Raw genomic sequence first — 24,141 nt, forward strand, 5'->3', positions numbered from 1 at the left:
AATACTTAAGCTGCCAATTTCAAAACACTGCTTCATTAAGATTCGAAACCTTTACGAATCTTTTGTTCTGAATCAGTGGTTGGGAGCGTGTATCGAACTGCCAGAGTCACGTGACTTCAGTAACCGAGGCTTCATTACGTCACAACCGTTTCAAAACTCTTCGAAGTTTCAGTGGTTCACCACTGGGGGCGATGGTCTCCGTCGACCCATGATCGATCATGAGGAGTCACTGAGAACCACTGAACAAGTGTGTGTGGGTTTACCTGATCTCTGAGCAGTTTTATACATTTGTAGCTGTTTTAATTAGACATTAGAATAATTAAAATGAATAATGGTAGCCTAGTTAATAGTCTCTTATTGGCCTGTTTAACTGAGCCAATCATAGAACAAACCAAACAAACTCTGACAATTGATCAAATAACATAGACCTTTGATAATCTTATTAGATGATTAGATAATTGCATTTGAAAGATTATAATTTCAATAAAAAATTAGCAATAGATTTGTAAAAGGTGTTTTTATGCATGTTTGGCCCGGGTGTTTGCTGCATCTGGCCACTAGGGGTCACCGTGAAGACGTGTCGGGGTGTTTCGAAGCCTCGATCTGCACACCACCGAAGCTGGCGAACTTTACACAGTTATTGAACTGAACTGAATCAACACTGAACTAACTGTGTTTTAAGAGTGGCTTTGCAGCATAACTGAAGGAATCTTCCTGTTTATCCATGTAAAGCTGCTTTGTATGATTGTATTGTCAATCTGTATTGTATGAAGCGCTGTAGAAATAAAGCTGACTTGTCAGTTTTGGTGACTTCAGGTAAGCCCTGTCTGATTTACGAAGCTAACTAGGAAAGCTCTGGTTATAAGAGTGTCTGATGGGTTGGTCTTGTGTGCGCAGACTATGGAGCTGAAGATGCGGTTGTGTGTGGCGCTGGTGTCTCTGAGTGTGTGTGCGCTCCTCGCGGGGCACGTGAGCGCTCAGGAGGAGGCCGACGACATGGACATGGACGTGGAAGATGCCATCGACGACATGCATGAGGAAGAGCTCGAGGAAGAGGAGCCAGCGACCCCGACTACACCACCAGTTCCCACGGTAAGAGCTTTAGTTCATGCTCTCGTTTACAAGACCTGAACCACCAAAGCCTCCTTCATGCTTAAAGCAGCAGTTCACTTCAGAAGTAACATTTCCTGATCATTTACTGTCATCCAAGATGTTCATGTCTGTCTTTCTTCAGTGGAAAAGAAATGAAGGTTTTTGAGGAAAACACTCCAGGATTGTTCTCCATGTAGTGTCTTCTATGGGGTCCAACGGGTCGAAGGTCCAGATGTGAGTTTCAGTGCAGCTTCAAAGTCTCGACACGATCCAGCCGAGGAATAAGAGTCTCATCTAGACAAACCAGCGGACATTTATAACAGAAATAAACATTTATATACTTTTATCCACAAATGCTGGTCTTACACTCGCTGTGATGCGACACACATTACATAATCAGGTTGAAAGGTCAAGCGGGACGTAGGTGTAAGAACAGACCCAGTGTTTACAAAGCCAACGTGCAAAGACTAAGTCAAACGCCATTTACAAAATAAATAAACAAATAAAAGGTAAAACAACGATGTCGGACGATTTTGAAGCAGGAGGAGAAAATGAGATTGAGTTTAGGTCTGTTCTTACACCTACGTCCCGCTTGACCTTTCAACCTGATTATGTAATGTGTGTCACATCACAGCGAGTGCAAGACCAGCATTTGTGGATAAAAGTATATAAATGTTTATTTCTGTTATAAATGTCCGCTGGTTTGTCTAGATGAGACTCTTATTCCTCGGCTGGATCGTGTCGAGACTTTGAAGCTGCACTGAAACTCACATCTGGACCTTCGACCCGTTGGACCCCATTGAAGACACTATATGGAGAACAATCCTGGAACGTTTTCCTCAAAAACCTTTATTTCTTTTCCACTGAAGAAAGAAATACATGAACATCCTGGATGACGTGGAGGAGAGAAAATCATCAGGAGATTTTAATTCTGAAGTGAACTAATGCTTCAAATGGTCAGATATGTAAGCAGAGACTGTCTGTGATTGGTTGAGGTGTTTGATTTGCCAATCATTGATCAAGTCACTTAAAGTACTTCAGTCCAGATTTACTCTCCCTGATGTCGTTGCAAACCCATGTGACCGTATCTCCTTCCTGGAACACGGCTCTTTCTCAGATGTTGTTAAATATAAAGCAACTAGGTTAACATCTTCCCTCATGTCTTTCCTGAAGGTGACGTATAAAGCCCCGGAGCCGATGGGAGAGCACTACTTTGCCGAGTCATTTGATAAAGGAACACTTCAGGGGTAAGATGTCCATCATCCTCACAACATAATGTTATAAATATATATTACAGCTGTTCAAATGGTTATATCGGGAAATATTGTTCTAATGTAAATCAGCTGTTCTCTATGTGAATATACAGTAAAGTGTAATTTATTCCTGTGATCAAAGCTGAATGTTCAGCATCATTACTCCAGTCTTCAGTGTCACATGATCCTTCAGAAATCACTCTAATATGAGGATTTGATGATGTTGAAAACATATATTTGAAGGAGCCATGATATATTTTATTCAGGATTCTTTGATGAATAGAAATGTCAAAATAATTTATTTTAAATATAATCTTTTGTAACATTATAAATGTCTTTACTGTCACTTGATCAGTTTAAAGTGTCTTTTCTGAATAAAAGTATTGATTTCTTTGAGAATAGAATTTTTGACCGGTAGTGTATCTCATGAAGATATGTGTGTTGAGTATGCCCTGAAAGAGCCTGGGTGTTTAAAGCGTGTGCTCCTCTAGGTGGGTTCTGTCTCAGGCCAAGAAGGACGGCATTGATGAGGAGATCGCGAAGTATGACGGTGAGTTCACTCTGCTGTTTCATTCCCATCTGTGCGTCTAAAGTCTTAATGATTAAACATAAACATTTATACAAAAAAGTGTGTATATCTAAAATGAGTAGTTCAGCATACGATCCACTAAAGCCTGAGAGTTAAAGAACATCACAGGACAGCTTCAGACTGATGGCTTTGTGTGTTTAGATAGTCTGAGCTTCGTATGAGCGGCCCTGAAAATACAGAACTACAGGACATCTGCTGTAGAGAGCTTTGCAGGAGCTGTGTGTGTGTGTGTGTGTGTGTGTGTGTGTGTGTGAGAGAGCTGTGCAAACGTGTTTTTGAGCTGAACGTGTGTGTGTGAGCTGAATGTGTGAGCTGAATGTGTGTGTGTGTGAGCTGAATGTGTGTGTGAGCGAGCTGATGGTGTGTGATGGTGCGTGTGTGTGAGCTGATGGTGTGTGTGTGTGGTCTTATGTGTGTGAGCTGATGGTGTGTGTGGTTGTGTGTGTGAGCTGATGGTGTGTGTGTGTGAGCTGAAGGTGTGTGTGTGTGGTCTTATGTGTGTGAGCTGAAGGTGTGTGTGTTTGTGAGCTGATGGTGTGTGTGTGTGGTCTTATGTGTGTGAGCTGATGGTGTGTGTGAGCTGATGGTGTGTGTGTGTGAGCTGAAGGTGTGTGTGTGTGGTCTTATGTGTGTGAGCTGAAGGTGTGTGTGTGTGTGTGTGTTTGTGAGCTGATGGTGCGTGTGTGTGAGCTGATGGTGTGTGTGTGTGGTCTTATGTGTGTGAGCTGAAGGTGTGTGTGTGTGTGTGTGTTTGTGAGCTGATGGTGTGTGTGTGAGCTGAAGGTGTGTGTGGTCTTATGTGTGTGAGCTGATGGTGTGTGGTTGTGTGTGTAGGGAAGTGGGAGGTCGAGGAGATGCAGAACACTAAACTCCCCGGAGATAAAGGTCTGGTGTTGAAGTCCAAAGCCAAGCATCATGCCATCTCTGGCCTCCTCCTGCGACCTTTCACCTTTGACACCAAGCCACTCATCCTCCAGTGAGTATCCATCGCAGGAGTTCACCTGGGCCTGTCCAGATCAAGCATAGAGAACGTTTAGTTCAAATATTGTGATGTGGAAATTGACCAATCAAAGTCATGCGTTTGTGTTCATGTGTTCAGTATTACAGTGCACTGACATCTCCTGAGAGTCACATGTTGCTTATGAGGTCTCATCAACACTCGAGACTGACATGACACCATGTCCTCGAACGATGTGGGAGTGTGAAGTGATGCTAGTAAAGCTGTGTGCTGTGTGCGCAGGTACGAGGTGAACTTCCAGACGGGCATCGACTGCGGCGGGGCGTACGTGAAGCTGCTGTCTCAGACGCCGGACCTGGACCTGGTGAGGTTACCTGTGTGATGAGGAGGAGGAGGAGGAGGATGAGGATGAGGAGGAGGATGATAATGAGGAGGATGATAATGAGGAGGAGGATAATGAGGATGAGGATAATGAGGATGAGGAGGAGGAGGATGATGATGAGGAGGAGGATGAGGAGGAGGAGGAGGAGGAGGGTGAGGAGGATGATGATGAGGATGAGGAGGAGGATGAGGAGGAGGATGAGGAGGAGGATGATGAGGATGAGGAGGAGGATGAGGAGGAGGAGGAGGAGGAGGGTGAGGAGGATGATGATGAGGAGGATGATGATGAGGAGGATGATGATGAGGAGGAGGAGAATGAGGAGGAGAATGAGGAGGAGAATGAGGAGGAGAATGAGGAGGAGAATGAGGAGGAGAATGAGGAGGAGAATGAGGAGGAGAATGAGGAGGAGGTTGAGGATAATGAGGATGAGGAGGAGGTTGAGGATAATGATGAGGAGGAGGAGGAGAAGGAGGAGGAGGATGAGGATAATGATGAGGAGGAGGAGGAGGAGGAGGGTGATGAGGAGGATGATGAGGAGGAGGAGAATGAGGAGGATGAGGAGGAGGAGAATGAGGAGGAGGAGGAGGTTGAGGATAATGAGGATGAGGAGGAGGTTGAGGATAATGAGGATGATGATGAGGATGAGGAGGAGGTTGAGGATAATGAGGAGGAGGTTGAGGATAATGATGAGGAGGAGGAGGATGATGATGAGGAGGAGGAGGATGAGGATAATGAGGATGAGGATAATGAGGATGAGGATAATGAGGATGAGGATAATGAGGATGAGGATAATGAGGATGAGGATAATGAGGATGAGGATAATGAGGATGAGGGTGATGAGGAGGATGAGGGTGATGAGGAGGAGGAGGAGGATGATGAGGAGGAGGAGGAGGAGGAGGAGGATGAGGAGGAGGAGGGTGATGAGGATGATGATGATGAGGAGGATGATGATGAGGAGGATGAGGAGGAGGAGAATGAGGAGGAGGAGGTTGAGGATAATGAGGATGAGGAGGAGGAGGTTGAGGATAATGAGGATGAGGAGGAGGTTGAGGATAATGAGGATGAGGAGGAGGTTGAGGATAATGAGGAGGAGGAGGAGGTTGAGGATAATGATGAGGAGGAGGAGGTTGAGGATAATGATGAGGAGGATGAGGAGAAGGAGGAGGAGGATGAGGATAATGATGAGGATGAGGAGGAGGAGGAGGAGGGTGATGAGGATGATGATGAGGAGGATGAGGAGGATGATGATGAGGAGGAGGAGAATGAGGAGGATGAGGAGGAGGAGGTTGAGGATAATGAGGATGAGGAGGAGGTTGAGGATAATGAGGATGATGATGATGAGGATGAGGAGGAGGTTGAGGATAATGAGGAGGAGGTTGAGGATAATGATGAGGAGGAGGAGGTTGAGGATAATGATGAGGAGGATGAGGAGAAGGAGAAGGAGGAGGAGGATGAGGATAATGATGAGGAGGAGGAGGAGGATGAGGATAATGAGGATAATGAGGATAATGAGGATAATGAGGAGGATGAGGAGGATGATGAGGATGAGGTTGAGGATGAGGAGGATGTAAATCACAGTAGCTCCCTGATCTTCTCCACTGCTGTAGAAGCTAACCTAGACTCAAGTCCTCGTGGGCCTTAGCTCAGTCTAGGCATACACACTCTTAGATGTACGAGTCTTCATCCTCATTGGAGGACAGAAGGGCAGGAGTGGTGATGCGGCTGAACCCGTGGGCCTCAGTCAGATACAGGGACTCATGGGTCCACAGAGGACACACACGTCTGTCGGAAACTCACAGAAGTGTGAGGCTCAGACTTTAGTTTGGTCTCATTTTAAAGAAGACCCGTGGCAGATTACTGTTGAAGTGAAACAAGTGAAACCAAAAAACAGTTAGAGGTTTAAGTTTTTGAAAATTATTTATGAACATTATTTATTCAATGTATATTGTATGAAACGTGTTGAACTGAAACTGTGAGAAAATCAAAGAAGCCATAAATCTAAAGTGGTGCTCCAGATGTGAGGCTGATATCTCAGCGAATGAGCTTTCAGTGAGAGTGTGTTCGGGAGCAGTAACACATTTATCCCATTAGATGCAGGAAAACTCACTGGGACAAACAGTGGCTGGATCTGTGATTCTCTCAAATATTACACGCGCACACACACAATTTCTTTATTACACACATACAAACCACACAATTAGAACTGCATAATTTATCCGATTGGCTCTATAATATGCAGAAGCAGAAAACAGGAATAAAGCCAGTGTTTGCTTTATAGGCCAAACCTGAGAAACTGGCACATCTGGGAAACAATTGTAAAAATGTCAATTTTGAAGTCTTGCCAACAGAACGAAAGCCTATTAACACAGATTGCATCATTTTATAGTTAAACGGCCCTGGGATTAAAAACTGCATTTTTAAAGGGATGGTTCGGAGTATTTCACCCTAGGGTCCTTTGCACCATGACCTCGAGCCAAACCCCCCCAGAAGCCTTTTCCCCTTGGCTGAGCATTATTAAAGTTAGAGCTTATTTAGAGAGGTCAGCCGGATGGGTTAGTGCAGGCGCTGATGGATCCTGTGATGTATCTGGTAAATGACCCCACTGATAATACAAGTGGTGGTCACATGCTTCTCCGACCAGCTCTTCTCTGCTGTCAGTGATCGGGTCTTGAGATTTAGACGTGACCACCGGTGACGGATCATACGAGCTGGACCTGATGCTGATCATAGGATGTGTGTGTGTGTGTGGCAGGCGGAGTTCGTGGATAAGACTCCGTACACCATCATGTTCGGGCCTGATAAGTGTGGAGAGGATTACAAGCTGCACTTCATCTTCAGACACAAGAACCCCAAAACCGGCGAGTTTGAGGAGAAGCACGCCAAGAAGCCCGACGCCGACCTGCGCTCGTACTACACCGACAAGAAGACCCACCTCTACACACTGGGTACAGCACACACACACACACACACACACACACACACACACCCCTGACCTGCGCTCGTACTACACCGACAAGAAGACCCACCTCTACACACTGGGTACAGCACACACACACACACACACACACACACACACACACACACACACACACACACACACACACACACACACACACACACACCTGGCCTGCTCACACCAAAGCAAATGCTCTGTCTGAAATGTGTTCACCTGTTTCGAGTGGGTGTTTACCGCTTCATGTGTGTGTGTTCTCCTGCAGTGTTGAACCCGGATAACAGTTTTGAGATCCTGATCGACCAGACGGTGGTGAACAGCGGGAATCTGCTGAGTGATGTCACTCCCGCCGTGAACCCCCCCGCCGAGATCGAGGACCCCGACGACCAGAAGCCAGAGGACTGGGACGAGAGACCCAAGATCCAGGACCCCGACGCTGCCAAGCCTGAGGACTGGTGAGAGAGAGAGAGTGTGTGTGTGTGTGTGTGTTAGGGCTGAACGATATATCGTTATCGTATCTATATCGAGATATGAACTTTCAAGATATTACTATCGAAAAAAGCAACGATATAGACGATATAGATTTTCCCTCTCCGCGCTCGCCCTGCATACAACTCTGGCAGTCACAACAAACATCAGTTTTACGAGTGCGCTTGAATGCACCGCTAAAGCCAGCGCGCGCACACTACCAGGGACGTGGGAACTATATTGTGAGAGGGGGGGCGGCGTTTCCATGGTGACGCGTCATTGCTTGTCACGTGACACACCGCAGCAGCAACAGCGCTGAATGAATGATGATCTTCCTTTGTCATTTTTCCTTTTTTATTCAGAATATTCACAAATGTGTTAGCTATGGCATGAAATATCTGATATTCCGATTGTCAAATACATGCAAGTGGAAGTATATTGTTGTTTAAACACCTTTATAACGATCGCGTTAGTTGAGCTGTATGCGCGATGGCGGGCGCCGCCGTGTTAGTTTGTGCCGCAGACGCAGTTCAGAGAATCGGATCTGTTGGATTTACAACACGTGAATTCATCCACTTCTCCCGAAATACTTAAAAGTAAGTGGCTGGTGAGCTGGGAATAGAATAGAGTAAACATTGAAGTTACTTACACAATGTGTATCTGATATGAATAAAACGTGTCGAATTATAATGGAAAGGATTATTATTACCTCTTCCATAGACATCATCGTGTATTTTACAAACTCTAAATGTATTGTTTTTTTAGTACTTACGTAGTCATATCGTATTGTATCGATATCGAGATATCTGGCATGAAAATCGAGATATGAAATTTTGTCCATATCGTTCAGCCCTAGTGTGTGTGTGAGAGTTAGGTGTGCAACAGATCGCAGTTGATCTGTAATACGAATGGACCATACACATGCGACTCGCGCATTAAATTAGACTCTTACCGTATCCGGTCGGCAAAACAGCAAAAACGCCCTTCTTGCAAAGGAAGGATTCGAGCGGACTCTTCTGTTCCTGTTTTAGAGAAAAGGCCAAGTCTAACGTTCATTATAGCGGCCAAAGCCGTTTCAGACAACTGGTGTTCATCCAGAGCCATAGCAATGTTTACTAATGACTTCGCCGTCACAGCGCTGCCGTCATCTCGCCTCTGCCCCGCCTATATCAGATAACCTGCTGTGATTGGTGCAGCTCGGATCAAGGGCATATTTAATGAGCATCGTTACTCGACGCCAGAGTAACTCGCTGAGCAGATTCAGCTTGTGCTCTTGCGAGAACTCTGGATTACCAGGGTATTAGTGAACAGCTGAGAGAACTTCTGTCAGTTTATTCGGTCTAAAAGTGACGGCAGCCTAATATTCCTGCTGTTGTCTGTCATTAATGTTAATAAAATGACAAAATACAGCTTTAACAAGCATGTAACTATATTTATTTTATACAGTGAACAAATAGTGTTATTTTACATTTAGGCTTAATTATTCATTTCTTTACCTGAATACTGTTAAACTTTGTAACTTTGTTATTTAGTCTTCATCTCTGCTTGTGATTTGTGTATTTGTTCTTATTTTATTACTGACTGTTCACATGAATCTGTAGTTCACTTGTTTTTAACCCTCTGAGGTCTGAGCTGTTTTCTGGGCCCTGGAGGTGTTCTGACATGCTCTGACATTTCTGGTTATTTCTGTTACTTGTGACATTTTCATGGCTAAAGTCTAATTACACTGTATTCAGCACAAACTCTGCTACAACAATATATCAGCAGCATGTATGTAAAAGTTTGTAGTTTTGAAATAATAACATTTATGCGTGGTTTGTGAAAATACCAAAAAAAATTCTCACTGAAATAAGGCCATGAAACCCATACTGATTATTTCTTCACAAGACTTTTGAAAATTGTATCACGTAGCCTAGAATATTTGCTCTAAAACTATGTGAAAATCACCCTGACTGCTCATTCAGAGAAGACAATATATTGATTTAAAAATGTTACGACGTGTTTTGTGTGAGAAAGCTTTATGCGGAGGTCATTAATATGTAAGCTTTTCACACCTGAGAAAGACAAAGAACCTCCCCTAACGGCCCTATTAGGAGCTATCAGGCCCTGTCATTCTGAGCAACCTTGCACAATACTGTAAATGAGGAGATTTAAAAAAGAATGGCTTTTAGATTGTTTGGATTTATTTACAACACAACATAGTCCAAAGATACACAACAAATGCCAAAAAAGCACTTATTGAAAACAATGATCCAAAGACAGAGACCTTTCTGCCATTCCTAAAAACATTGTACATACCTTTCATTTCCAAGGTGTTTGATTTTCACTTTACCATGTTCATGTACAGAGACTCATGTGAATGTTGAAGTCCTCAGTGGCATCTGGGCCCTGAAAAAAAAAAAGTGAACATACTGATATCAAGAGAAAGGCCTGCACGATTTTGGGAATAAATTTTAGATTTTTCTGGTTAAAATTGCTTTTTAAAATTCACAGAATACACACACAAATGTTTCCAACAATATATAATATAATATAATGAACACCAGGTTTGTTGTGCCTTGTAGGCATAAGCTATGCGCAGTGCTGGATATAATAATAATAACAATAACCAGTATAAATCTTTCAAAAGATTTCAGTAACAACTAAGCTAGAGAAAAATATATTGATTATCATGTTACTTCAAATGTTTCCATTCGTTATGATGATATGAAATGAGATAATAGTAAAAACATGAAGCCGTTTGCTTTTCAAACGCGATCGCGCTGCAAAATATGATACATTCAAACGCGATCGCGCTGCAAAATATGATACATTCAAACGCGATCACGATCCAAAATATGATACATTCAAACGCGATCACGATCCAAAATATGATACATTCAAACGCGATCACGCTGCAAAATATGATGCATTCAAACGCGATCGCGCTGCAAAATATGATGCATTCAAACGCGATCGCGCTCAAATATTAACATTATGGTTACCATATACATATCTACGTTTGAGCAGATATCCACAAACACAGTAACAGTAAACACGTGTCTAAATATTATAATATTCCCCATATATCTAGCAACAGTTGAACTGCAATGTGAAATTTATGCAACAATAGCAAACTAATATGTAAGAATTTCTTACCTTACATCTTTCTTGTCTTCAAATCGCGTTCTTCTTCTTCTGATGTAAATCCAATGTAAGCTCAGGCGCGTCTAAAAGCAGAGACGTGTGAAGTGTTTTGGTGTTTTGTTTTTGAGGTAATGTTCGCGTTCCATGTGGAGATTTGCATGTGAATATCTTTTGCGCGTGTGGGCGTGGTAAATTAAAAAATAATTAGGAAGCGTTTGAGAAGCTGGACATCTTGTTGGTTTTATACAAATTACTTAAACAGAGAATAGTTGTTTTCAGTTTGAATCCGATCATTTAAAAGTACACACTTAAATGTTTATAAAGGTATATGGCTCATAAATGTGTGACAAGTATTCGCTGAGTTTTGTTTCAGTTTATAGACGTGCTCAAGAAAAAAAAGTTCACAGCGACGGAGAGGCAGAACGCACACCCTGTTTATTTTCTTTATTTTACAAAAGCACAATGTTTTGATTTGATTGTAAGTGGACACATACAAAAGGAGAAATATCACAGATTCTTTTTTTTATATTTCTTTTTTCTGTATGACCATAAATGACGGAGTAATTTAAGTTTATAGTGCTACAATGTGGAGAAAATCCAGCAAAACACGCCCGCACGTTTGCCGACCTCAGAGGGTTAAGAATGTGTGGACTTTATCAGTTAGGCTAGTAGTTTTTGATGAGGTATCAAAAAACTTTAAGTGAGCTTTAAGTAATAAATGAAAAGCAAAGTTACACCCCCCCCCCCCCCCCCCCCCCCCATATATATATGTATTTTTTTATCCGAGAATTTATCCAATCCTTGGCTCAAATAACGTAAATAATCCGAACGGTGAATTTTGTGATCCGTTGCACCACTAGTGTGAGTGTGTTGTACTGTGGATCAGAATCATCAGTTGTTGTCCACTTCCTCATGGTGTGTGTGTGTGTGTGTGTGTGTCTCAGGGATGAAGAGGCTCCTGCTAAGATTTCTGATGAAGACGCAGTGAAGCCCGACGGCTGGTTGGATGAGGAGCCGGAGTACATCAGCGACCCCGAAGCCCTCAAGCCTGAGGACTGGTAACACATTCTCCATTACAGCACAAGACAAAAAAAACTTTGTTTTTAATATTAATAAATATTGTTGGTCTTATGCACAATTACTAAAAATCTAACAAAACTAATACTTGTTTCTTATCAAAATATTACTTTTTCCAGCTCTGGAAAAACTCAAGTTTACATACTCATAAGCCATGAGGGTGGGGGAAATAAAAAATCAAATATTACTGTTTTTATTATTATTAAAAAGGCCACTTTTTAGTGTTGTGAATATATAAATGTTATTAAAAAGTTGGATATGTAGTACATTCTACTTTACCAGTACACTCGCGTAAAGCAATACTATGTTTTTTGCAAAATGTAAATATTATGGGCCAGCTCTTTATATAAAGCAGCTTTATCCACACACATACAGATTGCGCATTGTGATTAACTTCAATGACTTTAAGTACTGCGAAGTTAAAGAAGTCTTCCACTTTAAAAAACAGATTTTTGAAATTTGAGAATCGTGATTCATATATGAATCGTTTTTTCCCACAACCCTAAGATATACTATATAGCAAGCCTCACCTGTGTGTTTGTATCGTCACAGCATGTAACTATAGTATCGTACAGCTGTAATCCGCTAAATGTGGCGTGAAGACATTATGAACATTAACATCATGCTTTAAACTATAAACAGCGCTAGATTTGGGTAGAGCGTTGAGGTTTGGTGTCAGACTGTAATGTGCTGCGCTGTAATGAAGATGTAGCATCGAGTGACTGACGTTAATGCAGAGATTAGCACTCCTGGGGCGGTGATCTAGATTTAATTGTTATAATTATAGCCTTAAGCAAGAGAGCAGAGATATGAACCTGAGCTCATCTTGTGTTCTCTCAGGGATGAGGATATGGATGGCGAGTGGGAAGCTCCTCAGATCCCCAATCCCGTGTGCGAGACGGCGCCCGGATGCGGCCCGTGGGAGAGACCGATGATCGACAACCCAAACTACAAGGGCAAGTGGAAGCCGCCCATGATCGACAACCCTAATTATCAGGTGACCACAGCATCTTCTACGCCTCTGTTGACGCTCGGAGATCAAAAATTGGATTGGATTTATATTTATTGGCTTATATATATTAGGACTGCCAACGAATATTCTAAATTCGAATATATATTCGAATAGTTTTAAAAAACAGGAATTCGAGCGTGAAAATTAATATTCGAATGTGAATTTCGAATAAGGAAAAACACGCCCGCGGAAGCAGAGGCGCGGCTGTCTGAGGGACAGGTCACACGAGTCGCACTGTCTAGCACAGCGTCACTGCTGAAAGTTGACCGTGCACTAAAAAGACAATGGAATAAATTGCAGTCAGTTTTTCCTTTTTTTAATACAAGCACCAAGAATGTAAGTAGCCTTTTTCTTTTTTAATAGCACTTTATTTTTTATGAACCTCAGGGTAAAATTTCTTTGTTGTCACATTTCTCGGAATTGTGAGCCTCATTTTATTTAACGTTAAACAGAAAAGTTCCATGTTTACCACAGCACAGCTCGCTCGGAGCGTTCAGTGTCGGTTCTATACTGTAAAACTTCAATTAATGTTAATACATTTGTTTCAATCACTGAATGAAGCCTGCTATATTTGGGACAAGAGTCGCGACCTTAAATTGCTTGCACAAAACTCTTGATCAGCACTCAACATGTGCTTATTGTTGTTGTTAATTTGAGAGAGAGAGAGAGCGAGCGAGAGAGCGAGCGAGAGAGCGAGCGAGAGAGCGAGCGAGAGAGCGAGCGAGAGAGAGCGAGAGAGAGAGAGAGAGCGAGAGAGAGAGAGCGAGAGAGAGAGAGTGAGAGAGAGAGAGAGAGCGAGAGAGAGAGAGCGAGAGAGCGAGAGAGCGAGAGAGAGAGAGAGAGAGAGAGAGAGAGAGAGAGAGCGAGAGAGAGAGAGAGCGAGAGCGAGAGAGAGCGAGAGAGAGCGAGCGAGCGAGAGCGAGGTCTGCGGTCTTGGCCATTAGTTTATTTACTTGGTTTTGTGTTGGTAATACATTGTCAAATATGTTTAAACTTAAATTTACTACCTCTACAAGTAGTTATGTCTCTTTGTATTAATTTGTCCTGTTATTGACGTAATGCGCGTCATTGACAAAATGCGCAACCAGATGTTCGAATATTCGTGTGTTTTTTAGAGGGATTATTCGAACGTCATTTTTGAGCAATTTTGACAGCCCTAATATATATAACGATTATCGGCTTTTAAATATAAAGAATTATTGGTATCGGCCAAAAAAAAAATTATATCGGTGCATCCCTAATTTATAGAGAGCGTTGCATGATTAATTCAAATAAAAGCACCTTGGGTTCAGCCATATTGATAGCTCTGAGTATTAAATGAAGACTGTAACACTGTGTGTGTGTGTGTGTGTGTGTCAGGGCGTGTGGAAGCCCAGGAAGATCCCGAACCCAGACTTCTTCGAGGACCTGCACCCGTTCCGCATGACTGCGTTCAGTGCCGTGGGGCTGGAGCTCTGGTCCATGTCCTCAGACATCTTCTTCGACAACTTCTTCATCAGCTCTGACCGCAGTGTGGCGGAGCGCTGGGCGAACGACGGCTGGGGCCTGAAGAAAGCTGCCGAGGGGGCCGCCGAGGTAACTAACTCCACCTCTTCTCTCTCGTGTGTGTGTGTGTGTGTGTGTGGAGTAGCTCATATGGACACTTTTCCTTTCATGAATACTACAGCTGTGTCCCAAATGATGCACTATACACTATGCACTCAACCATCTAGTGTATGAACTTTTTTATGCATTTATTTTGTCTTTCACCATCGGAGTCTGATAGCCCCTCCTCTATGTAATGAAAGCTGCGGCAGTCGAGTGCATGAAGTGGCCAACGGTCCTCGCTTCGTTTTTTCGGTTAAATAAGTGCATCATCCGGGTACTTAAAGTGCACTTTCTCATTTTAGAATTTTCAGTGTGAATGCACTACTTGCACTGTCTATACCTCAAAATAGCATAGAATAGTGCACAAGTACGTATTCAATTTTGGACCGTTTTTGTAATTATTAGTTTCTAGGCTGCTACAATAAGCACTTATGAGGAAGGATTAGTCACTAGATTTGCCAAGATACATCTATTAAATTATTCAAAAATACGTGCAGTTCAAATATAGTTACTTACTTCACCTCTTCTATGAGAAGACCATTTCTAAATTAAAATTCATTAAGATATTTTGGTAACACTTTTTAAAGAGGTTCATTGGTTAACATTAGCTAATGTATTAACTAACATGAACTTACCACGAGCAATCCATGTTTTCTGTGTTTGTTAATCTTTGTTAACGTTAGTTAATAGAAATACAGCTGTTCATGTTAGTTCACTGTGCATTAACTAATGTTAACAATTTAAAGTATTAGTAAATGTTAACATTAACAAAGATTAATAAATGCTGTATACATGCAGTTCATTATTAGTTTAACTATGTTTTTTAACTTATAAACCTTATTGTAAAGTGTTACTGATACTTTTGGAGCCAAAACATCAAAAACTGTCATGATAACATAATGAAGTAAAGCCTGATATTCCTGATAAGAAAACACATGTCAGCGGCTCTGATTGAGTTTTATGTATCTCGTTGAGCATTAATTCATGCTGCGCTCCATTACATGCAGAAACCAACATTTCTGACACGTGGTTCTGTAAGCTCACTGTAGATGCAAGTTAATGCACAGCCGTTCACATGTACACACGGGAAAATATTAATGAACATCTTTAACTTTTTAGGCTTATTTTATAAGCCGTTTGAGTTACTCAGTGTGGATGAACCGTGTTCATCCAGAAACCCTAACTAAACCAACACTAGTTTCTGACCCGTTAAAGCGCCTGTCGGAGGGAATCAGCGCGTGCTGTCGAGGCCTCTTCTCATTGGAGAACGACACGGTCTCATGAATAATGAATGATTGAGTCGTGCAATCAAACATCAGGTCCTGTGACACTGACACGAGGACTAATTTAACCCTGGACGATGGAAAAAAGTTTTTGACAGTGACATGTTTTTTCTTTTCAGCAAATCTGTTTATGACTTTATCAAAAATTAAGGCATAAAACATTAACAACTTAATTAGTTAATATTTTAACAGTTTCTGTTATTTTTTTGGTAAAGAAATTGCTGCACAACAGAGATTTAGCGTTAAAATAACATGGAAGAAAAAGTGATAATTCCTTTTAAAAAATTATTATATTATTATTAATACTTTGAATACTGTACAATATTATTATGAAGAGTTTGTGTATGATATAAGGCGCTTTAATATTGACATGCTAGTCCATTTGATGATTTGTTTAACAGTACAGCCATACGTTAGTTTAACAGGAATGCCATACATTCTGTCCTCGTTTTCCTCATTGTGGGAATCATGAAGCTCTTCATGGGGTGTCGTGTAGAGCGGCGGGGGTCGCGGTTACAGTCACATGACTGATCCACACATGAGCGAGGGCCAGTCAGCACACTGCTGTGTGGGTCACATGGGCATGTCTCCGGCTCCGTGAGCGCAGTGTACTCTGGGATTAGCCGGATTTCATGAGAATTCCTCCTGTGCAAATGCCTTTTCCCCCAAAGCTGGATTCCAGGCATGCCTTGCGGGTTAACCTCGAGGGCCGGCTCTGTCCCCGGCTACAGGACCTGAGAGAAGCCTGCGGCTCCATGCTGTGTTTGTGGCCCGTTTGAGAGTCGCTGAGGCCTGAACCGCTCGTCACATGGCCGAAAGACTCGACTGGAGGGTTAACAGTGCAGTCAGGGGTTAATGACTTAGAGACAGTTCACCCAAAAATCTAAATTCTCTCTTTAATAATCCTCATGTTGTTTTAAACCAGTAAGACTTTAGTTTATATCTTCAAATCACATAGGAATGTTTTATTTAGGCTTTCATTCACTTATAAAAATCGATCAATGCACATAAAGCATGTCACATGGTAAAGCGATGCTCAAACGAGTGTGTGTTCACACGTGAGCTTCTGCATTCCCCGTGTTTGATGTGCTCTGCATGTGTGTGTATCAGTGTTTATTTGAGAAAAGGCCTACATTAAGTACGTTCATCACATAAACAAATCTTTCTGACATAAAATATCTTCATTTGCGTCTTAAAGATGAACGAAAGTCAACTTTATGTCCTTGATTTCAGACTATGATGCGCTTTATCCAGATGACTGCTGTCATATTCATTGTGTTCTTGTGTAATCATCATTAGCTGGTCTTTATTTGAGAAACTGTTGCTTACAGTGTTTGTGTTTTACATGAGCTTTTTTTTATTCGTGAAAAATACTATAGTTGGATTACAGACTTTATACAGATTTGCTGTATAATTTTTTTTACAGATTTCTTTGAAGTTCAGCATTTTTCAGATCGATTCAGTTTCAGTTCTTTTATTTCTAGTTTTGTGAATATTGCATAAAAATGGTTGATTTAATTTGTTTAATAATAATAACAATTTTCCCTCCGTTGTCTCGATTGGGTGTTTTATGTGTTCGCTGACTCTACTCTTATTAATGATGATGAAAACACATGAGGCTCTTGTCCATGCGTGTAAGTAAAGTGTGTGTGTGTGTGTGTGTTCACAGCCGGGTCTGATGACTCAGATGATAACGGCTGCTGAAGAGAGACCGTGGCTCTGGGTCGTGTACGTCCTCACCGTGGCTCTGCCTGTGGTGCTCATCATCGTCTTCTGCTGCACTGGGAAGGTGTGTGTGAGAGAGTGTGTGTGTGTGTGTGTGTGTGTGTGTGTGACCTGAGTGTTGACCTGTAGGGTAACTGTGTTCCTGTGTCTCACAGAAGAGCTCGGCGTCCACAGCTGCTGAATACAAGAAGACCGACGAGCCTCAGCCAGACGTGAAGGATGGAGCTGAGGAGGACGAGGAGCCCAAGGAGGAAGAGCCAGGTCTGACACACACAGCACACATCACACAGCACACACACAACACACACACACAACACACACATCTCACATACACACATCACACACACACACATCTCACTTCACTGTTAAAGGTGCAGTGTGTGATGTTTAGCAGCCCTAGTGGTGAGGTTGTGAATTGCACCTACGGTGGCCGACAGGAAGTGATGTCGTCGTCTGAGACCGCAGAGAGTAGCCAGTTCAGCAATGAGGTTTCTTTAAAAAGACAAATTAAGAAATTAGGTTTACTTGATTATTCAGTAAAACGATGTTATTGTGAGTATTATTGTCACCTGTTCATCATTGTGTCAGTGTTTTATTCGCTGACTTTAGCTGAAGCTTCTTTACACGAAGAACAACAGCGTTTGTCCATTCAGGGCCACTGTAGAAACATGTCGCTGTAAGGGGACCCGCGGTGTGTGTAGAGAGAAATGCTCATTCTAAGCTAATAAACACACAACGGTTCATTATGTAAGGCCTTTACACACCACTGAAAACATATAATATCCTCCTAAATATTACACACTGCACCTTTAATCTCTTCATCTGCTCAAATGTGAGCGTCACTGTAACTGCATCAGACTCTTCCTCGTCTCTCGGACTCACGGAGGATGAGCTGTGTTATCTGAACTCTGTGTGTGTGTGTTCCTCAGAAGTGAAGAAGAGTGAAGAAGAGGAGGACTCGACAGGAGAAGCGGAGGATGGCGAGAGCGAGCACAAAGACGACAGCACATCTCATGAGGTAAAGCCTGGACACTCCGAGTCTGAAGCAACTGGGCTTTAATACACTCTAACATCTGAATGGCTCTTTTAACCCTGTAAAGCCTGACACGCGAAATAATACTTAAAGAAATGGTTGAAATGGAAGTTTATTAAACCTTAAGACAAAATCAGTGGTTTTGATTATCAGTACTGCATTATATTCGTGCCGCACATGGGGTTGTGTGATATCGTCTGCGATAATATCTTTATTGTTGTTTTAACGATCTGCAATCTGACATTATCCAGAATGTCCCTCACTTCACTGAAACACATCTAGAGTTGCACTCGTACACTACATGTAGTCTAGTAGGTTAGACTAGTGCACTTGTGGGTTTAGAGCGCACACTTTCACTGCGTGATTTACTCTAGTAAAATCCTTTTATGATGACCTCAGTATTCAAGATAAGGGGCAAAAATACCTCTATCTTTATATTTATATCATTTAATATAGTTTTATATAATATATATATATATATATATAAGTGACTTACATTTTAGACACTATCACCTTTGCTCTATTTCTCAAATGAAGATAGTCTGTAACGAGCCACAGGACTGATCCGCGTCTCTGAGCGACACACAGCGGTGTTTCATTACTGAGAGAACGAATCGGCTGAATGAATGATTCATGACTCACTCGTTACGACAGTCACATGCTTCGTTCATTTGTTTCTGTCACTGCTGTGAACTGACCAACACACAGAATATCAAACTTCAGGAGTTTTGAACCTGCCAAAGTACAGACGCACTCTAATTATCATTACTGAGGAACTCCCAGAAAATAGAGATCCTGTTTTTGTCAATCGCACACTCCCTGACACCATGTCCACACTAGACGTGACGCGACTGCGAGATGCGTCAAAATCACTCTCAACCCACAGCCAATCAGAACAGTGTGTGGGCGGAGTCAGCCAATCAGAACAGTGTGGGCGGAGTCAGTCAATCAGAGCAGTGTGTGGGCGGAGTCAGTCAATCAGAACAGTGTGTGGGCGGAGTCAGCCAATCAGAACAGTGTGTGGGCGGAGTCAGTCAATCAGAATCAGAACAGTGTGGGCGGAGTCAGCCAATCAGAACAGTGTGTGGACGGAGTCAGTCATTCAGAATCAGAACAGTGTGTGGACGGAGTCAGTCATTCAGAATCAGAACAGTGTGTGGGCGGAGTCAGTCAATCAGAACAGTGTGTGGGCGGAGTCAGCCAATCAGAACAGTGTGTGGGCGGAGTCAGTCAATCAGAATCAGAACAGTGTGTGGGCGGAGTCAGTCAATCAGAACAGTGTGTGGACGGAGTCAGTCAATCAGAATCAGAATCAGAACAGTGTGTGGGCGAAGTCAGTCAATCAGAATCAGAACAGTGTGTGGGCGGAGTCAGTCAATCAGAACAGTGTGTGGATGGAGTCAGTCAATCAGAACAGTGTGTGGGCGGAGTCAGTCAATCAGAATCAGAACAGTGTGTGGGTGGAGTCAGTCAATCAGAATCAGAACAGTGTGGGCGGAGTCAGTCAATCAGAACAGTGTGTGGGCGGAGTCAGTCAATCAGAATCAGAACAGTGTGTGGGCGGAGTCAGTCAATCAGAACAGTGTGTGGGGGCGGAGTCAGTCAGTCAGAATCAGAACAGTGTGTGGGTGGAGTCAGTCAATCAGAACAGTGTGTGGGCGGAGTCAGTCAATCAGAATCAGAACAGTGTGTGGGCGGAGTCAGTCAATAAGAACAGTGTGTGGGCGGAGTCAGTCAGTCAGAATCAGAACAGTGTGTGGGTGGAGTCAGTCAATCAGAACAGTGTGTGGGCGGAGTCAGTCAATCAGAATCAGAACAGTGTGTGGGCGGAGTCAGTCAATCAGAACAGTGTGTGGGCGGAGTCAGCCAATCAGAACAGTGTGTGGGCGGAGTCAGTCAATCAGAATCAGAACAGTGTGTGGGCGGAGTCAGTCAATCAGAACAGTGTGTGGACGGAGTCAGTCAATCAGAATCAGAATCAGAACAGTGTGTGGGCGAAGTCAGTCAATCAGAATCAGAACAGTGTGTGGGCGGAGTCAGTCAATCAGAACAGTGTGTGGATGGAGTCAGTCAATCAGAACAGTGTGTGGGCGGAGTCAGTCAATCAGAATCAGAACAGTGTGTGGGTGGAGTCAGTCAATCAGAATCAGAACAGTGTGGGCGGAGTCAGTCAATCAGAACAGTGTGTGGGCGGAGTCAGTCAATCAGAATCAGAACAGTGTGTGGGCGGAGTCAGTCAATCAGAACAGTGTGTGGGGGCGGAGTCAGTCAGTCAGAATCAGAACAGTGTGTGGGTGGAGTCAGTCAATCAGAACAGTGTGTGGGCGGAGTCAGTCAATCAGAATCAGAACAGTGTGTGGGCGGAGTCAGTCAATAAGAACAGTGTGTGGGCGGAGTCAGTCAGTCAGAATCAGAACAGTGTGTGGGTGGAGTCAGTCAATCAGAACAGTGTGTGGGCGGAGTCAGTCAATCAGAATCAGAACAGTGTGTGGGCGGAGTCAGTCAATAAGAACAGTGTGTGGGCGGAGTCAGTCAATCAGAACAGTGTGTGGGCGGAGTCAGTCAATCAGAGCAGCGTGTGGGCGGAGTCAGTCAATCAGAGCAGCGTGTGGGCGGAGTCAGTCAATCAGAACAGTGTGTGGGCGGAGTCAGTCAATCAGAGCAGCGTGTGGGCGGAGTCAGTCAATCAGAGCAGCGTGTGGGCGGAGTCAGTCAATCAGAACAGTGTGTGGGCGGAGTCAGCCAATCAGAGCAGCGTGTGGGCGGAGTCTCGTGGCGAGTGCGCGGCACCAGAGAGTAATCTTGACGCACTCGCAAGAAAATAGATAAGTGCTACATAATCAAATTCACAAATATTACACCATTTAAACATTATTCAAATACATAGACTGAGTTAAAACAATCTTTGTCAAATAATACACTTGTTTGCTCACAGTTTGAACGTTCTTGTTTCCATTTGTTTAATTTCAGGATCTGAGGTGAATTATCCACTGTTGCTTTTACAGCCTCAAAGCTGGAGCACTAAATGATATTCAGAGTCACATGACACACTTTTAACATTAAATAAAGCACATAAACAGCACCTGAGATTATCATCGCCACACTTTGTGTTTGTTGTTCCAGCGCGACGACACAGAAAAAAAAACGTTTCTGAAATATGCGTCGCGTGTAGTTAGGACACGGTGACAAGCCGGTTTACTGGATTAAACCTCATACACCACATATTTACTGCGATTATGAGCTTAACCGCACACATTTGATTTATGTGGTGCATTTACATGCGTTACAATTACTGCCAAAGCCTCATCATAAGCGCATTATGAGGGAGCGTGCAGCCAGTGATGACACTCTGATGATCAGTGTGAGACTCGCATGATCATGTTCTGTCTGGATAATCCAGTCCATCTGAGGAGCTTTGTTCCAGTGCATGTTCATCCTCAAATACCACTAACATCTGATTCCTGTGACCATAGTCATGTGTTCTCCAGCCAGAGCCCGTTCTGACCCTCATGCTTGTGTGTTGTGCAGAAATCTGAGGACGACGTTCTGAGAAGGTCTCCCAGAAACAGGAAAGCACGAAAGGACTGATGGACTACAGTTCCTCTCCTGAAGCGTATGCCACCATCCCTCTCTCCTCTCCTCCTCCTCCTCATCCCTCGTTCCCTCGCTCTGAGAGAAGCCGGCGCTCTCAGCCAATCACACGCCTCCTCAAGCGCTCTTGAGGATGCTGATGGTCACATGACCATTGAATAGCATAGAAACTTTCTCCATAACTAAAAAGGAAACGCAATCTTTGTTACCATTCCTGAACTGATCATCTGACGCTCGCGTGTAGATCCCATTCCCCCTCTCGGCTGTCTCACACACACACACACACACACACACACACACACACACACACACACACACACACACACTCTTCCGGACAGTGTTCCTGAACCCCAACACTAAGGCACACTTGGTATTGTGAGGTTTGCAGGCCAACATCTTTATTCCTCAGTTCTAGAGTTACTCCAGAAGCCATAGAAGGACAAGACGATCGGATTCATGCGTTATAAACTATACACACACACACACACACCCCTAGATTTACCATATAAACGAGATGTTTTCTGTCCCGTGAGGTTCGTGCTTTTGTCTGAAGCTCAGTGAGGCATGCTGGGAGAACGCCAGCTAGATTCGTAGTGTGCTGCCTTACTTGTAGGACACGAGATTTGCTAATATTTTTTTCTGTGAATGTACTGTGAGTTTTTTTGTCTAATACGTTTGTTTTTTTCAATTGTTTTTGCTATTCAAATGGACTTTTTACTAAATCATGGACCGCTGTACAGATGTGTTTCCTCTTGAACTGACTCTAACCTGTCCAGCCCAAAAACAGCAGGTCAGCTGATCATAACTGGTGAACTGTGATGTCATATCCTGTCCAGCAGCAGCAGCAGCAGCAGCTTCCCGTCTCACTGAACCAATCACGCTCACACAACATGAGAACGAGGACTAAGCGCCCGTTCAATCGAAGATATTTCCCATTCAGATGTGTGAGGGTGAATCTCATGAAGTCGCGCTTCAGCCCGAAGGCTGAGTTTCAGGACGGTTATGATTTGCATTTGACATGACGAGCACATTGCACACATGCTTTACCTTTTAAATCGTGCGGTTAAATGGATTAAATTGCTGTTCCGATGCAGCGTGTAGACGGAGTGAGATTCACCCTTGATTCGCTCTGTTTTCTAGTCAGTGTCACTCAGAGAGAGCATGACACGCTGTCCTGGGCGTAAAGCAAGCCGTTGATCATTTCCTCCACCCGTCTCACTTCGACTCCGCCCCTAAATCCCCAAAGACACGAGAAAGGCACTATGAGGGGCTCGTACCCTGATCTGAAGTGAGCTAGCGCGCGTCGTATATCGCTAGCGTTCTTAAAGTTACTTGTTTATACTCTCAGTATGGCGAATATTGCGTGGAAGCTGCCGTACGCGAGCTCTACCCCGAGACTAATGAAGAGTTGGCACTTTCTGAGGTAACTGAGGGACAACACACACACCACACACAGGCTAATCGCTGCTGCGCTGCTACGCTAATATCTGATACACGTCCCGTCTGTCTGTCTGTCTGTCTGTCTGTACACCTGTGATCTGGGCTGCTTTTCTTTCTTCTTTTCTGTTTTCTTTGTCTTTTGGATTACCATTGTTTCACATGTAGGTGATTGATGGATAGAAGGATGGAAAACCAATGGATTGTGTGATTTACTGGCATCTTTGAAGATCATGAGTCTGGATGATGATGAGTCTGGACAGTCTGGGAAAAATCCATCATGTTACTCACAAACTAAAATAAACTGATTTGATGAACGACAGGTGTGTGGCTCTCTGTGTCGTGCTTTACTTGTGCATTAGTGGATGACATCACTGATGTCAATGTGAATTATAACACACGTTGAATGTTTGAAGGGGGATGTGCTGAACTAGCTTTAGATCTGAAGTCCTTGTTACACGTTACATGTACTTACCGTAGTAATAACAGTAAATTATGCATAATTACATGTAACTAATCCTACTCTAACCCTATTTTACGGTGCCCTTGATACTGAGTAATTACTTAATTAGGTA

At 43.2% G+C, this 24,141-nt stretch overlaps 1 protein-coding gene across 2 annotated transcripts in view; it reads left to right on the top strand.

The window, feature by feature from the left end:
* The window catches only part of canx (calnexin), a 30,991-nt gene extending 7,103 nt beyond the window's left edge, over positions 1–23,888 (top strand). The window contains exons 2-15 of one of the 2 annotated variants that reach the window (XM_079892676.1): positions 898–1,092; positions 2,266–2,339; positions 2,837–2,895; positions 3,769–3,910; positions 4,175–4,256; positions 7,027–7,219; positions 7,493–7,682; positions 11,766–11,879; positions 12,739–12,895; positions 14,270–14,485; positions 17,450–17,569; positions 17,661–17,766; positions 18,435–18,523; positions 22,067–23,888. In XM_079892676.1, coding sequence (XP_079748802.1) covers positions 901–1,092; positions 2,266–2,339; positions 2,837–2,895; positions 3,769–3,910; positions 4,175–4,256; positions 7,027–7,219; positions 7,493–7,682; positions 11,766–11,879; positions 12,739–12,895; positions 14,270–14,485; positions 17,450–17,569; positions 17,661–17,766; positions 18,435–18,523; positions 22,067–22,126 — 1,794 coding nt within the window. In that variant the 5' untranslated portion in view covers positions 898–900 and the 3' untranslated portion in view covers positions 22,127–23,888. The remainder of the gene's footprint in view (positions 1–897; positions 1,093–2,265; positions 2,340–2,836; positions 2,896–3,768; positions 3,911–4,174; positions 4,257–7,026; positions 7,220–7,492; positions 7,683–11,765; positions 11,880–12,738; positions 12,896–14,269; positions 14,486–17,449; positions 17,570–17,660; positions 17,767–18,434; positions 18,524–22,066) is intronic. The other variant, XM_079892677.1, reaches the window with a different exon arrangement.
* The last annotated feature ends 253 nt before the right edge of the window (positions 23,889–24,141 follow it).

This window comes from Squalius cephalus (assembly GCF_949319135.1).
Source record: "Squalius cephalus genome assembly, chromosome: 14".
Classification (NCBI taxonomy): Eukaryota; Metazoa; Chordata; class Actinopteri; order Cypriniformes; family Leuciscidae; genus Squalius; species Squalius cephalus.